This window comes from Labrus bergylta, chromosome 2 (assembly GCF_963930695.1).
Source record: "Labrus bergylta chromosome 2, fLabBer1.1, whole genome shotgun sequence".
Classification (NCBI taxonomy): domain Eukaryota; kingdom Metazoa; phylum Chordata; class Actinopteri; order Labriformes; family Labridae; genus Labrus; species Labrus bergylta.
In genome coordinates, this window is record NC_089196.1 from 10,714,834 (window position 1) to 10,728,790 (window position 13,957).

Here is a 13,957-nt window from a genome sequence, read left to right on the forward strand (position 1 = left end):
TTATTTGATTTGGTTGACCACAGTGAAAAAATAAGGATGTAAAGAACTCACCTTTGTTTTCTCCTCTAGACAATCCCACCAGTCCTCAAACGCCTTGAAAGCGACACCTTCAATCATTCGTCGTGTTATGTCCTTCTTAATGATCGACCTCAGTTCATCCATAAATACTTCGAGAACTTTTTCTATTGTGACCTTGTGAGGATTTTCCCGCAGGAGTGGGAAGCCTGGAGGTGGCACAAAGGGGTTAAACCTGGGAAAAGGTGGAGCTGGCCAGGGAGGTTGAGGTAAAGGTAAAGGTGTGCTGCCAGGCCTTAGAGCAGTCCCCTTATCTAAACCTCCTATAGGCTGAATGGGGAAGGTGGGCGCAGGAGGGGGAACAGAAGGAAGCAGCATTAAAGGTGGAGGGGGTCTTAGAAAAGGTAGTGGAGGGGGGATTGAAGGAGGAGGGGGAATATGGGGAGGAGGAATGGGGATCGGGGGGTGATGACCTGGAGGTGGGATCCAGCCTGGAGGTGGGATGGGGATGGTACCATTTGGCAAGCGAGGTGGGACAGGTGGAGGAAAGGGAGGGATAGGGAAGGGAAAAGGGGGCACTGGTGGATGGCAAGATCTGGGTCTAATGACAGGAGGAGCATGAAGAGGAGTGGTGCTCTTAAGAGAAGAGAAAGGTGGAGGCAGAGGACGAGAGAGGATCTCTGGTGTGGGTGTCAAAGCTCCAGGTGGTCCTTCGTCTTCATTTTTTGCCCGATGTTCATTGTTTATGTGAGCCCTCCTTTCCAAATGTGTGAAATCAGAAGGATTGGGAGATTGGGAGTTCCTTGTGAGAAATGAAACAGCTTCCGCAGTTTCATCGTCTTCATTTTCTAGCCAAGCTGAACTGGCATCCCCTGTATTGTTGCAGAAGTGCTGATGGTCTGCTTTGTAGGATCCACAAGGAGACCCTGGTGAGCAGGGCGATGCTGGGCTGTCCTCAGAGTCCAAATCTGTCCTTCTAACAAAGTATGAAGGATTAGTATTCTGGCTGTTTATTAGTAAACTTTCAATGCGAGAGTCCAAACTCTCAACCTCTGGATGAGGGCTGACACAGGAAAAGTCAGCATCAGGTGGAGACAAGTTTGTTATGTAACTACTTTCATTATTTGCTATCTGCTGGTTAGCCGTTAATTGAATGCTCATGATGCTAAAAGACTTGTGGATTAAAGACTTGGATGTAGTGCTGAGTACTTCTCTGGACTCTTCAAAAGGGGAGACAATGTCAAAGGAAGGCTCTGTATCATCCAGAGAAGATGATTTTTCATTTTGACCCCACAGTGTGAGCTGCTGCCTGCTGGTTGGTATCTGAGTCGTGTTTGGTGTGTGTGTTGGCTGTGGTTGCCAATGCTTTAAAATGAAGTTGGCATCTGAGACTTCGCCGGATCCCCTGTGATACCTCACAGGTTTACCATGGCAGAGCTCTCGTCTTATTGACGGTTTGTGAACACTATATGTAGAGGGCTCCCCCAGGAGGACTGGAGTCGCCTGAAGACTGGAGTAGCAGGAGTCCTGTGAGAGAGGAGTAGCAGAGAAGCAAGGAGTGCGGGGGGTTCCCTGAGAACGCGGTGTGAGCCCAAAGCTGCAGGGTGTATCGTGCCAAATACTCGAGTAAGCGGTGTCCAAAGACAGGGGGGTAGCGATGCTGGTGGGGCTGGAGATACTCGCCTGTCTCTGGGTAGCTGTGCTCCCCTATATGGATGCAGAGTGGATGGATAAAAAAGGCAACATGACATGAATACAGGGCATGAAAACAGACAAATTTGATCATGTTATTTTTTACAGATGATATTATTATGTATCTGTCTAAAATATGTGTTATTTCTCCTGTGTTGACCAAATTCTTGATGATTTAATTACATCTTTTGGGGAATCCAAGGTAAATAATTCTAAATCTGCCACTAAAGAGGGTTTTCCATGCTTATTTTGACCTTAAAATGAATTGCTGAGGGAGTGAATGATTGTAAATTTTAATCTATGTTCCAATTTGTGTTTTTTTTATACAAAAGAAAAATACAAAACACATTTGTTTTAAATAACAGATGGGAAACATGATGCCTAACAAATCTATTTGTTTAAAAATACTAAATTCCATTATTCCTTGAAATTCAAACCACAAATGATAACCAGCAGTAAATGTTTACCAGTAAGCTGTCGATTAAGCTTTGAAGAGCTCCCTCACTGCTGCCCACTGGCAACGTCCACGGAGTGTAGAGGCCTTGTAAGAGGAGCTGGAGGTATCGAGCCCTGTTTTCTCCTGAGGAAGGATATACGTTTCAATTATCATACAATTCCACAAAATGTCGACTGAGTACATAAATTGCAAGTTATTCTGAAAGCCAATGTTACCTTTCGGATCGATTTCCACATGAATAATATTTCCCATCACTGATGTCTGATGCAGGTGCTGAACAGCTTCTTTAGCAGCCTTCACTGTGTCGAAGACGACCTTTGCGAGCCCTAAGTGCTTGTTGTTCTTTGGACTGAAAAATATTTGCACTTCTTCAACGTTCCCATGTTTTTTGCACATATTAGTCAAGAACGCCTCCCTTACATTGTCGTTCAACCTGGAGAATGTCACTTCTTTGGGAGGAACAGGGTCGATATACCACCCATCAACCTGAAAAGAAAAGGGTAAACAACTATTGTCTCTCTTTTTAAAGGTTTATTTTTGGGAGCTTTTCATGCCTTTATTTAGAGAACGGATAGTGGATATAGTCAGCAATCGGGGAGAGACAGAGTGGAGAATGACATGAGGCAATTGTCCCGCTTGGAGGGCCACAGCCTCCATACATGGGGCACGTACACGATTTTTCCATGCAACTTCAGAAATTTTGCTAACGTCATATCAGAAGTTAATACTGTTTATTTACACATCCAAACGTATTAGATACTTGTTATTGGAAACTATACCTACCATACGGGAGCCTACGTGTCATGGATTAACCGCAACAAGACAAAATAAAGCTTTATGATGCCTTTATAAATGAATTAATATAATGATAATCATAAGGAGTTTGTCACTTGTGCTTTTTCAATTGCTGTATTATCTTTGAGTTGGAGAGCAAACAAGCATTTGAAAAGTGTTACTTTTCTAGTTAATGTGATAATAATTGATCATTTTGATGAGCATTTATCAGTATTAACTGAAGTTAAGAACTCAATATATCAGGAAAATTACATGTAAATGAATCTATAATTAAAAATTGTCATCAGGAGCAAACCTATACACAACGGTTTATATTAGCTCTTAACCATTTAGTCGGTGAATTAGTAATGAATGTATTATTAATCTGACAGTGACCATTCTTCTGATTTAATTACTTCAACTTTTTTTTTTTTTTTTTTTTACAATGTAATAGGCTATTAGTAACAAAAAAAAACATTAAGAAAGAGTTTGGAATTCTCCATCATACAAAATTACCTTAAATTTAGGAAGTATAAGGTCAGTCTTGATGAATTTGCTCCACAGGCGGCAGATACGAGGATCTCTGAGTGTAACCACAGGAAACAGCCCTAAGTCCTCCACCTGTTCAGGTAAACAACATCCATTATTGTGATGGAAAACGTGCCGTTGTTCAGGGAAATATAAAAGCAGGAACATATTTTTTACTGACGATTGTCCATGCAGCACAAACAATAATCAGATATTAAAAAGTGCTCACGGGTATGTTATAATATTGTCCATCATAACGGTACACTTTGTACAGTCCTTTTGTCAATGCGGGGTCAATAATCAACTTGCAGCTCGTCCAGTGCTGAGGCTGTGTCTCTTTTTCAGAACTTTGTTTGTCGATTTCCATTACATTCGTCAAATCCTGGAAAGACAGCAAAATAAACACGGTAAGTTGTCATTTGTTCCTCGGTAAAGAGGCTACAGCTGTTAGCTGACATCAGCAGCCCACTGGAGGTTAACACGCCCCGACAGGTGATGGAGAGCATCACCTGTAACGTTATCCTTCTCTAGATAGAAGAAGAAGATAACAGGCTGTCAATTAAAATACTTAGAACAAACTCAAAGAAAAAGTACTTAAATAGTTCAGTCTTCCCCACCTGTACCAAAGGAGTATCCTCTGATGGAGTAACATTGTGAAAAAGCTGTTGTTATTTTCGGTCTCTTCGCAGTTGCTTCGCCCTTGTTATAGACTGTATCCATCCGCATGCAAAAAGAAGTCCTAAAATAGATCCTAGAAAGGCGGAAGAACACAAAATGTGAGAGGAAGGTAGGTTTGCAAGTAGACCTAGCAGGTGGGAATTTTCTGCTTCAGCAGAAGAGTGTATGCACCTTTTTTAATTTTTTGAAATATCGTCACAAAAAAAGAAATAGGTTAAATCTATAGAAACCGTGAAGGCCTTTTATTTGTATAATCACAGTTTATCATGACATAAAACTTTGACTACATGCTAACAATAGCCTACATCAAATTAAAACATTCATCTTTTTAAATGTAGGACGTTGGAATTATTAATTGGATATGTTTAAATAAAGTTTTAAGCATTTCAAATGGAAGTGAAATAAAATGCCTTAAGATTAATGTTTTATACTTTATAAAAGGCAAGTAAAGATATCATTACATAACATAGCTGAAATATAATTTATACCAAATGCAAAACATATCGTGCAGTATCTGATTATTCAAATGACAAAGTAGATACAGTATATTTGGACTGTGTATTTTTGCTAAAGATTCAATTCTATGTCTATAAATTATTAGTATTTCAATGTATTTCAATAGTTGTAAATTTGTACATTGTACTTTTATTTTATTGCTGTGTATTATTTTATGCACGCTCTTCTTCTTGTCTTTTTACTGCTGCAGTGCTTGAATTTCCTCACTGGGGATAATAAACGATTATCTTGTCTTATAATGAATATAATAGGACATAATGTGAACAAATAAATCACTATCATATGAACCAGATGACAGTATTTTACATTTTATATAAGTCAATTAAAAAAAAACACTAAATAGCACAACGATGAAAACAATCGCATATAGTATAAGAACATGACATAATATTGATGTATAGTTAGTTATATTCGTATTAAAATACCGTTGAGGAGGAAGGAATGTGGAGGAGCTGATTAAGCGAAGGTGGGACTATTTATAGATGTGTTTACAGGTATGAGTGTTTCACATCAACATCTCTATCATGACTTTGTAATAACTAATGCAGCCTCAGTTTCTGTTTATCTCTGGGTGATCTCTTCAGTAGATACAGTGCCAGGACCAATATACACTTGAAGCTTCCTTCCTCATCAATCCTAGAAAAGCTAAACATGGCCGACAAAGGATCAGGAGGAGCAAACAGAGGTAACAGCAGCCAGAGAGAGGAGTTCAAGCCTGCTATTTCAGGAGACAATTGTGCAAGATTTTCATTTGAAACTAAAACCCATTTAAATCTTTTTATTCAAACAAACATCAGAGAACAGGTATTGGTGGACAAAAAATAATTCACAGCCAGGAATATATCTCTTCTGTGTTTGATTTGTTTTGATTGAAGGTGCAACAATTATGGCGACACCAATATGAACCTGCAAGTAAGTTCTTTTTTTTTTTTTTCGCTCATGACTCAAAAACTTCCTTGTTAAACAGGAAGCCCAGGTCCGTGGAAGGCGTGTAGCAACATTCCTCTTGATGAGGGAAATATTTACATACCCAATTGTCCCAAGTTAATCTAAAGATAGTTACGTTGGTTATCCGAGAGCCTTCCTTTACTTTAGCTTTAAGGATCATTGGTCTTAATTTAATAACATGAGTCACTGATTTTTTTGGTTGTGGCTGAGTTTGTTAGTCAGGATCTAGGTTGTGACAGTTGTTAAAGTTCGAGTTTCCATTGCAGGTTTAAATCTAATCAAGATAAGTATTATCTCCTTTTGAATTTATCCAGACACATTATTAACATGATACAGATCTGTGTCCAACAGGATTTAACATATCGTCACAGACATACAGTATGTTTCTTCAGTGTTTTGGTTGAGCACAGCTAGGCAGGTTTAAATTCCCTTTAACCTACTCTGATTGATGTCATTAGTCTGAGTATTTGAGCAACACACAGGAGAAATAACACCTATCCAGCTTTAATATCGGACTCGGGTGACCTTCCATAATGATGTAATGATGCAGGAACACTGAAGCTAAACAAACTCATGGAGACTAACCATGCTCTCTTACAAACGTAAACTGCATACTTTTGACAACACATAGCGTTTGTTACTCAAGAGAATGGCACACACATGAATGAGTCAGTTCATTTGGATGCCCGTTGCTCTTACAGTAGGCTAACCTCACATTTGGACATATTTCCTGTGTGGTTTTCCTTTTGATCTCATAGTTTAAAACACAAGATAAATAATGTTTCCTTATTTAGTTTGGGTTTTGTTTGTGTTGTTTCTAATGCAAGTCTAAAATAAATAACACAAAAATCCTCTGGTCTGTTTTATTCTCAAACAAGCAACTAAAAACATCCTGGTGACAAACCTGCAGCTCTGTGGGCTGCTTACAACACGCACGCACACACACACACACACACACACACACACTAAAAGTTCACTTTTAGCATGTGTATGAACACAAGCAGTGATACTTCTCTATACAAAGTAACATAACACTGGATTAAATAAATACACAGCAAAGGTGAAACAAAGAAACCTGACCCCTCTTTTGCACTTATCTGGTGCTGAACGGTTGAAGTGGCAGTTCACATGAGAAGAGTCCCAGAGTGTGAGCACATGATGAGAACAAAGCTGACACTAATTTATTCTTTGTTTTTAAAAAATGTTATCGCTTTAGAAAAACCAAAAACAGCACTTTGGAGCAACAGTACAAATCCTTTAAAATTATGGCTTGTCAAAGATATAACCATTGTTCATGTACAATCTGAATACACAGTTTGGAGTCTGTAACATAACAATGACACAGGATAAGATTCATGTATGTGGACGGTAATACAAACAAATAATATTGCAATAATGACCACAGCATCTCCTTTATTTAAATACAGTTTAGAATGGATATACTGTGTGTTTAATGATCTGATGAATGATGAACAGAATGTATATATTCTCAGGTGTAGTGACAGGTTTAACATACAGTATTTAAAGAGTTTATTAAAGGATATAGCCTATATATCAATTAGAATATGCTGTCATCATAACACTGTGACATGTTTGTACCTATGTAAAGAATCGTTTTTTTCAGAGCAAACACATGCAAACAAACTCAGCAATGTACCACAGGACAAAAAGAACAAACCAAACTTCACACTTAAACATCTTTGGGCCTCAAAATGTGTAACCTAAACAACATGTCAACATGCTGTGACTCATGAACTTCAAAAAGTACAAAGCACAAGTGTTTCAATACATGAGTGCTTTATACTAACGCTCCATGAGTACAAAGCCAGTAATTATTGTATACATAAGCGGATAGTAGAATTACAAAAGCAATGGGAAATGTAGCAGAGCTCTCTTTTTTTTACCCAAGATTGATTTCATGAGAAGATGACTCCTCTGAAGGAAGAAAATGAATCTCGAACACATAAAACAACAACCTAACTGATTGTCCCTTACTATAAATAATAAAAAATGGAGGACAACAGAAATAGAGTAAGATATATTGAGTTTTCAGAGGACTGGAAATCTAGGTGAGGGAAATTGAATGTAAACATTTGATAGACCAAAACCAACCGCTAACAGCTAAGTAAAAAAGAAAAGTCACGAAGAAACGCTTCAGTGCAATAACACATTTTGGGTTTACAGCATGCATAGCCTTTCTGATGATATTAAAGCAAGATAATTGAATAATGTATTGATAATTAAGGCTTGGTTCAGCTCCATTCAAAGCCTTATCTGAAGCCAGGTACACGTGACAACTAGAGACACCAAGTTTATCAACCGTATGAACGTTTCAACATGAGGTTGCAATGGAGCTAAATTCAATAGTTAACCTCCATCAAAAAAAAAAGAACATTCATCCTTCACATTCTGAAAATATTTCACCTCACAGACAGAGGGCATTTAAACCAGCTCTGGTCTTTTGTGTGGAAGAAGCATGCTGTCACTTAATCATTGTCACTGTTTTGATCTGATGGGATGTCCTCAGGTTCACAAGTGATACAGATTTTCTGAAGTGTCATGATATGCCACCATTAAAACCACTAAAATACGAATGCCTGAGAGCAAAAGATGTACCTTCAGGAAAAAGGTGCAACTATTTCCTAAACATGCACCATCCAAGCATTGGTTTGAAAACTATAACACTCCACAAAGGACACTTTCAAATTAAAAAAATAAGCCCAGTCCATAGACATAAATGTCTAGACATTAAAAAATAAAGCTTTACAGTAAAAAGAGATTTCCGGAGAAAACCCTTGCTCAATGTCAGCTGCAGTTATATTCTCATTGGCTCTTATCAAGGGAAATGGACAGAAGACTTCAGGTCTTCGTTCTCGGTCCGGTGATCGAGCTGGTTCTGCAGCCGGATGACTTGCTCCAGCTCTCGGATCTGACGGTCCGTTTTGTGACTGACGAGTGTGCGGTAAAAGTGCACAGCGAACATGATGAAAACGATCCCAAAGGGCACCATGATGCAGGTGGAGGCGATGGCTGCAGCCTGACCAGAGCTTATGCTGTTGTTTTTGTCTTCCGTGTTGCTTTTGAGGGGCAAGAACTTGACCCAGCACAGGAGCATCACCTCGGTGAGAAAGAGGAGGGTGCCGATGACCGTGGAGAAGGCCCAGGCCAGCTCTATGTGGTGATGCATGCGCTCATGGGGAGACTCATTGACAGAGTTGAGGTTGTGAACGTTGCTCACCGCCTCCAGATTAGGCAGGATGCAGGTGCTGATCATGAGGGCGAAGAGGTGAACTGCAACAAGAACAGTGGTGCAGGCGCTGAAGGCTATCAGCAGCCCGGGGGGGTACGTAAAATCCCGCTCCAGCTGTACCTCCACCATGGCAACCTGGAAAATAAGATGGGAAAAATTTCACTTTTTGCTGCTTATAGTTCAAATAGTGGAAGTGTCTTTATTCAGGCAGTTTAGTTATGATTGCTTTACATCTTTAATAGCAATAAATTTGTCACCTGCACTTTTGGTGGTTCTGTGGTGTTTGTTGGAATTTAGAAAACTTGTAGGTCTGTAGGTAACCTTCAATACCTGATTGTTTAACATTAACCTATGACTCTGTGATGATATAGGCCTACTATTTTAATACAGATTTCATGTTTGTATTACTGTCCATGTTTCTACATCAAAATCAAAAACCAAATCAACTACACACAGTAATGATTGCTTTCTACATTATGTCTATTCTTACAACAGTTTGTTCAGAAAGTATTTTCTAATTCTGTTATCATGTGCAAACATGTCCCTAACAGACAGCAACAGACCAGCCACTGTTCTGTCACTTTATGTTGATATTGAAGTAAACTACTGCAGATAGTAGGCCTATGTGTTGTTGCCAGGTAGGTTACTCTGACACATTCTGTTTCTGTGCTGTGTGTTTTAGTTTTAAGTGCTGTATCATTGCATGAAAATATTTGAACATGTCACATTACATGCAAATCTTTTTTTTTTTTGTAAAACTTGGATTTGAACCCTTGGACTCTTACATTTAGAATTGGAGGAGTTTTTATTTTGATATTAAAGAGCTAAAGTAACCCTTCAGGTCAGTGTCAGTTAAAACATTTAGGACAATAAGATGAAGGACACTACTCCAGATTTTAAAAAAAAAAAACACACATTTTGACCATTTTGGTTTTACAGAAAGGAATGTGTCATTTGTACTAAACCTGTAACTAAAATGCCTTCTTACAGATAAACACACCAATATATGATTGTTATTGATAATTAATTCAGATTTTTTTTTACTTTTCAAAGTTAAAATAATGGAGTCATAGTTGATACTCTGCTTATTACAACCCTAAATTTCATAAATGAAGTAGGCTGTTGCTGTTTTATACTCACAAATATTAGCAATATTTTGCATTATGAAAAATTATTAATTTTATGCAAGCTACTTAGCCTAGTTTATGAAAATAAATCAAATAAGGAAATAAAATAATCATATGCTTTGGCATTGCTCTTGTGCGGTCTACTTGTTCAGGCGGAGGATAAAGTGGGGATTATAAAAATGTGTGTGGGAAATCCCTGAAGTTTACATAAACTTCAGATGCTTTGTTGAAGCGCATCGAGTCAAAACGACTGAACGGAAGACTGCAGCTTCGTTTGCTTCCGTGACCTTTAACTTTCCACTTGGTGTAGCCTACCGCCCTCACTGAAATGGAGCAGTTTTTAAACCATATTCTTTTAAAGTGTGCACAAAGGCTGTCATTAGGCCTGAAAAGTGTCAGGATCAATCCAGCTCTTGTAAACAATAATCTGCGTCACTTACTATAACAGCGTTTGGAGCCTACGGCCTACACAGAGTTTACAATCATGTAGCCTAATAAACACTGAGATCACTGCGAGATGAAGTCTGGGGGTCAAAACTTTCACTTACCATCGCAAACCCAGACAACAGAGCTGAAGTCCGGCTGGTGGCTTTCAGTTTAGCTCGACTCAAGTAGAGTTTCCTCCACGACAGAGCCTGCATGGAGTGCTCGTTTAAACTCATCCCAAAAGTTGATCCAAGTCACGACACTTGTTTTTTTTTTTTTTAAATGTTTTACAAATAGTTAATGCGTTATTAACCGAATAGATTCACAAGTTAGAGACCGCTGAATTAGACGGAAGAGAGAGAGAAAAAAAAAACCTTCGCAGGAAATGTGTTTCGGAAGCGATGAGACATTTACCAAACACGAAGGAGAAGAGCTGTGACACACTATCAAAACTTTCCTACAGCAGCTGACTGGCTGTCAGAGTCTGTCAGGAAACACCACATACCCACAATCCAATGCTCTCTCCGGGTCGTGCAACAGGTCGCCTCCTGGCGGCTACAGAGGAGTACTACTCTTCACAAAGCCGATTTCCCTTTCAGTGATGGTTGAGGAATGTGATGCCTCGTACTCAGGCCAATTAATCAGTGGGGTTAAAGTAATATGTTCATACTATATCTACAATATCAGAAGGATAAAGATAAATATATGTTTTGTAGTTTTTATTTATCCCAAACAGATAGGCTATTCAACTTTAATATAGGCTACATTTCTCACAGTTGTTTCAATCAGGGTATATTTAGCCTAAGCCTACCGCAAGTCATCATTTCACTGTTTAATGCTTTCGATTTCATTTCTTATTCTGTTGGTTATTAAGCACCACATGGTATTAGCCTACATTTTTCTTGCAGTATGTGCAAACCTACTTGATAATTAACCCTGCATTACAAAAGCAGTGACCCATTTATAACACACAATTAAAAAAAAGCATATGTCTTATGTCATGAGTTGCTGCTGCCTCAAAGGAGAACGCTTCATCAGAACTATCTGACTACAGGTCATTTCATCACTTGCATGGTTGATTTAGTGAGGAGGCACTGCACACCTTCCTGTGTGAGTTCAAACATCTAAATCACTGAATTCAAGTAACAAGCACTCAGTCCCACAAGTCAACAGCAGAGAACATGATAGACACTTGATGTCATGGGTGTGGGAAAACAAGGGAGGTGGACCCAAGTGCAGAATAACCAAAAGTATTTAATTTAACAAAAAGGCAGAAGGCAAACAAAAACTTACTTTCTAATATTTTAATTAAAAAACGCAGGGATCAAAAACAGGAGCACGAAGAAAAACTGACATCACATCACATCACATCACATCACATCACATCACATCACATCACATCACATCACATCACATCAAACTGACAACTGACATACAAACATAACTACACTCAACTTATAACAATGAAGTGACAACACGAGGGCAAGAACACAGAGACTAAATAGACATGGGGTAATCAAACACAGGTGAGATTAATAACACAGGTAATCAACACGGTGGGAAACACAGGATTAAACACAAGAAACACTGAGGACAACTATAAAATAAATCAGGAAACACTGAAGACAGAGAACTCAAGAATAATGAAACACACTAGAACATGGAGAGACACGAGGATAAGGAATGAGAAAATAAAACAGAAAACACTGAAGACAAAACGAGGAACCCATCAACACAAGGAAACATTAACACACAAGGGAAACGAGCAACACTATAGGAAAAAAACAGGAAACTCAGAAAAAATACAAAACACAAAACCAATTCATGACACTCGACATCTTTTGCTCAGCAACATGTGCTTGATAGTGAAAGATAATGTTGACACTGCTTGGTAAACAAGAGGATGCAACATAGCAAAAGCAACAAACATCAGAGGGTAAGAATCAGAAACCAGGATACTGTGTTTTGCAAATTCAAAAATAGTTACAAGCACACCTAATGCATTCATCAAATCATTACATGGAAACAAAAGAATGGAACAATGGTTACCACTTGATCCAGCCATTGAGGACCAAATCCTTTATTTTAGTCACTCACTCGTCACCTCTGAGACCAGGATTAAATCATAGTCTGCGATGCTTTTGGTTTGGGCATACCAGTAACAACTGGCGATGTTGCTGGAAAGCTGGTAAAGGATCCAGTCTTCAGTTTGTCCATTTCAATGACATCACTGAATCAATGACTGAGACTGTGTGTGACATCATCACAACTGTCTGTTGTAATGTACATTTTATAGACATTGTATGTAGTATCACATCTTGCATATACTGAGTTTGTTAAAGGTTTTTTTGTGTCGTAAAACACTTCAATATCAGTGATAATGAAGCATACATTGTTTGAGTAGCCAGATTAGATTAAGAAATAAAATCACTCAATAATGCAAAATCCACTTTAAGTCTTGATGAAGTGAATGTCACGAGGACACATTTATAGTTCTTTTCAGCACATGAGCATATTGATTACTTATAGTGATACTCTGATGTTTTTTAAGAACATTGCAGTCTGATTTCACATCAATCAAGGCCAGACGTTAAATGGAGCATGTATTTCTGCATGGTTGGAAATATCATTTTGAAGTTTGGTTTTCTCCAGAGACAATTTCAGAAGCTGACTGGGCATATTAAAGCAACTCTAATAGATAAAATAATCACGTCGAAGCGAAACAATATATCTTTGTTTCTATTCTTATTATGGTCTTCAGGTAATGAAATTAATCATTTGAATTCCACTTTTATTAAAGTCTTTGTGGAAAGTTTTTCATACAACTGAATGAGGTGACGTCAGCTAAAAAGGGCCAGTTTGTGGTAAACGCTCTATTTGACCAGCAAATAAGCTATGCACAAGATCCATTGATTGTTTTTAAATGGTCACCAACCTCTGAGATAGTTAAATGCAAACAAATGTTGAAAAAATACAATTGTTTTTTAATTATGACCGCTGGAGTATCAGCATGTCCACTTCTGAGCTACACCACAATATAAAATGGGGCAACTGTGATTTCATATGAAATCTAATTCATTTTCACAGCAACTCAAACACCAACTAATTAATGCAAAAGTAACAACACTGTAAATACATTTCATATAATACAAAGTCTAACAAATAATGTATCACTAATCATGTTGTAGTGGTTTCTGTGGGTTGGTGTCATTCTTTATGCGATTGTTAATTTCAATGCTTGAAATATTGTCAACCTTTTTTTGGTTTATTTGACAAAAACTCCAAATACATCAAAACAGCCAGAGCTCTGCACTTTTCCCTTCTCTTCCCATCCCAAAGCCTAACTGTATGCAATGCATGTTTCCTGTGTAAGAGTGTTTCTTTATGTGGCACATTTAAGATGAAAATTGGTTCTCTTTTATCTTGCTGTTTAAGCTCAAATGGGCCAGTGTCTAAAATTACTTTTCTCCCCCCAAAAAAATCAAAGTTTTGTTTCAGATTTTATTCTTTCTATTTTAAAGAGTCTTTCAAATAATTGATCATTAA

General features: G+C 38.1%; 2 protein-coding genes across 2 annotated transcripts; both read right to left on the reverse strand.

The window, feature by feature from the left end:
• Positions 1 to 3,841, reverse strand: LOC136181253 (histone-lysine N-methyltransferase SETD1B-like). Its single transcript, XM_065961982.1, has 5 exons — positions 3,696 to 3,841; positions 3,455 to 3,553; positions 2,380 to 2,650; positions 2,175 to 2,287; positions 1 to 1,722 (listed from the first exon to the last, which is right to left on the reverse strand). Exons 1-5 carry the CDS (start codon positions 3,831 to 3,833, stop codon positions 1 to 3), a joined length of 2,343 nt encoding a protein of 780 aa, XP_065818054.1. The 5' UTR covers positions 3,834 to 3,841.
• A 2,616-nt stretch (positions 3,842 to 6,457) lies between these two features.
• LOC109983299 (calcium release-activated calcium channel protein 1) lies at positions 6,458 to 10,899 on the reverse strand. Its single transcript, XM_020632930.3, has 2 exons — positions 10,534 to 10,899; positions 6,458 to 8,993 (listed from the first exon to the last, which is right to left on the reverse strand). Exons 1-2 carry the CDS (start codon positions 10,645 to 10,647, stop codon positions 8,445 to 8,447), a joined length of 663 nt encoding a protein of 220 aa, XP_020488586.1. The 5' UTR covers positions 10,648 to 10,899; the 3' UTR covers positions 6,458 to 8,444.
• Between the last annotated feature and the right edge of the window lie 3,058 nt (positions 10,900 to 13,957).

What these genes read in the sequence shown, in the direction of transcription:
- LOC109983299 (XM_020632930.3), bottom strand. Translation starts at nt 10,647, where the DNA reads ATGAGTTTAAACGAGCACTCCATGCAGGCTCTGTCGTGGAGGAAACTC. An exon ending in TGTTGTCTGGGTTTGCGATG is followed by an intron (nt 8,994 to 10,533) that starts GTAAGTGAAAGT and finishes CTTATTTTCCAG; the next exon opens with GTTGCCATGGTGGAGGTACA.
- LOC136181253 (XM_065961982.1), bottom strand. Translation starts at nt 3,833, where the DNA reads ATGGAAATCGACAAACAAAGTTCTGAAAAAGAGACACAGCCTCAGCAC. An exon ending in GACAATATTATAACATACCC is followed by an intron (nt 3,554 to 3,695) that starts GTGAGCACTTTT and finishes GAACAGGTGGAG; the next exon opens with GACTTAGGGCTGTTTCCTGT. An exon ending in GCTTAATCGACAGCTTACTG is followed by an intron (nt 1,723 to 2,174) that starts GTAAACATTTAC and finishes GCATCCATATAG; the next exon opens with GGGAGCACAGCTACCCAGAG.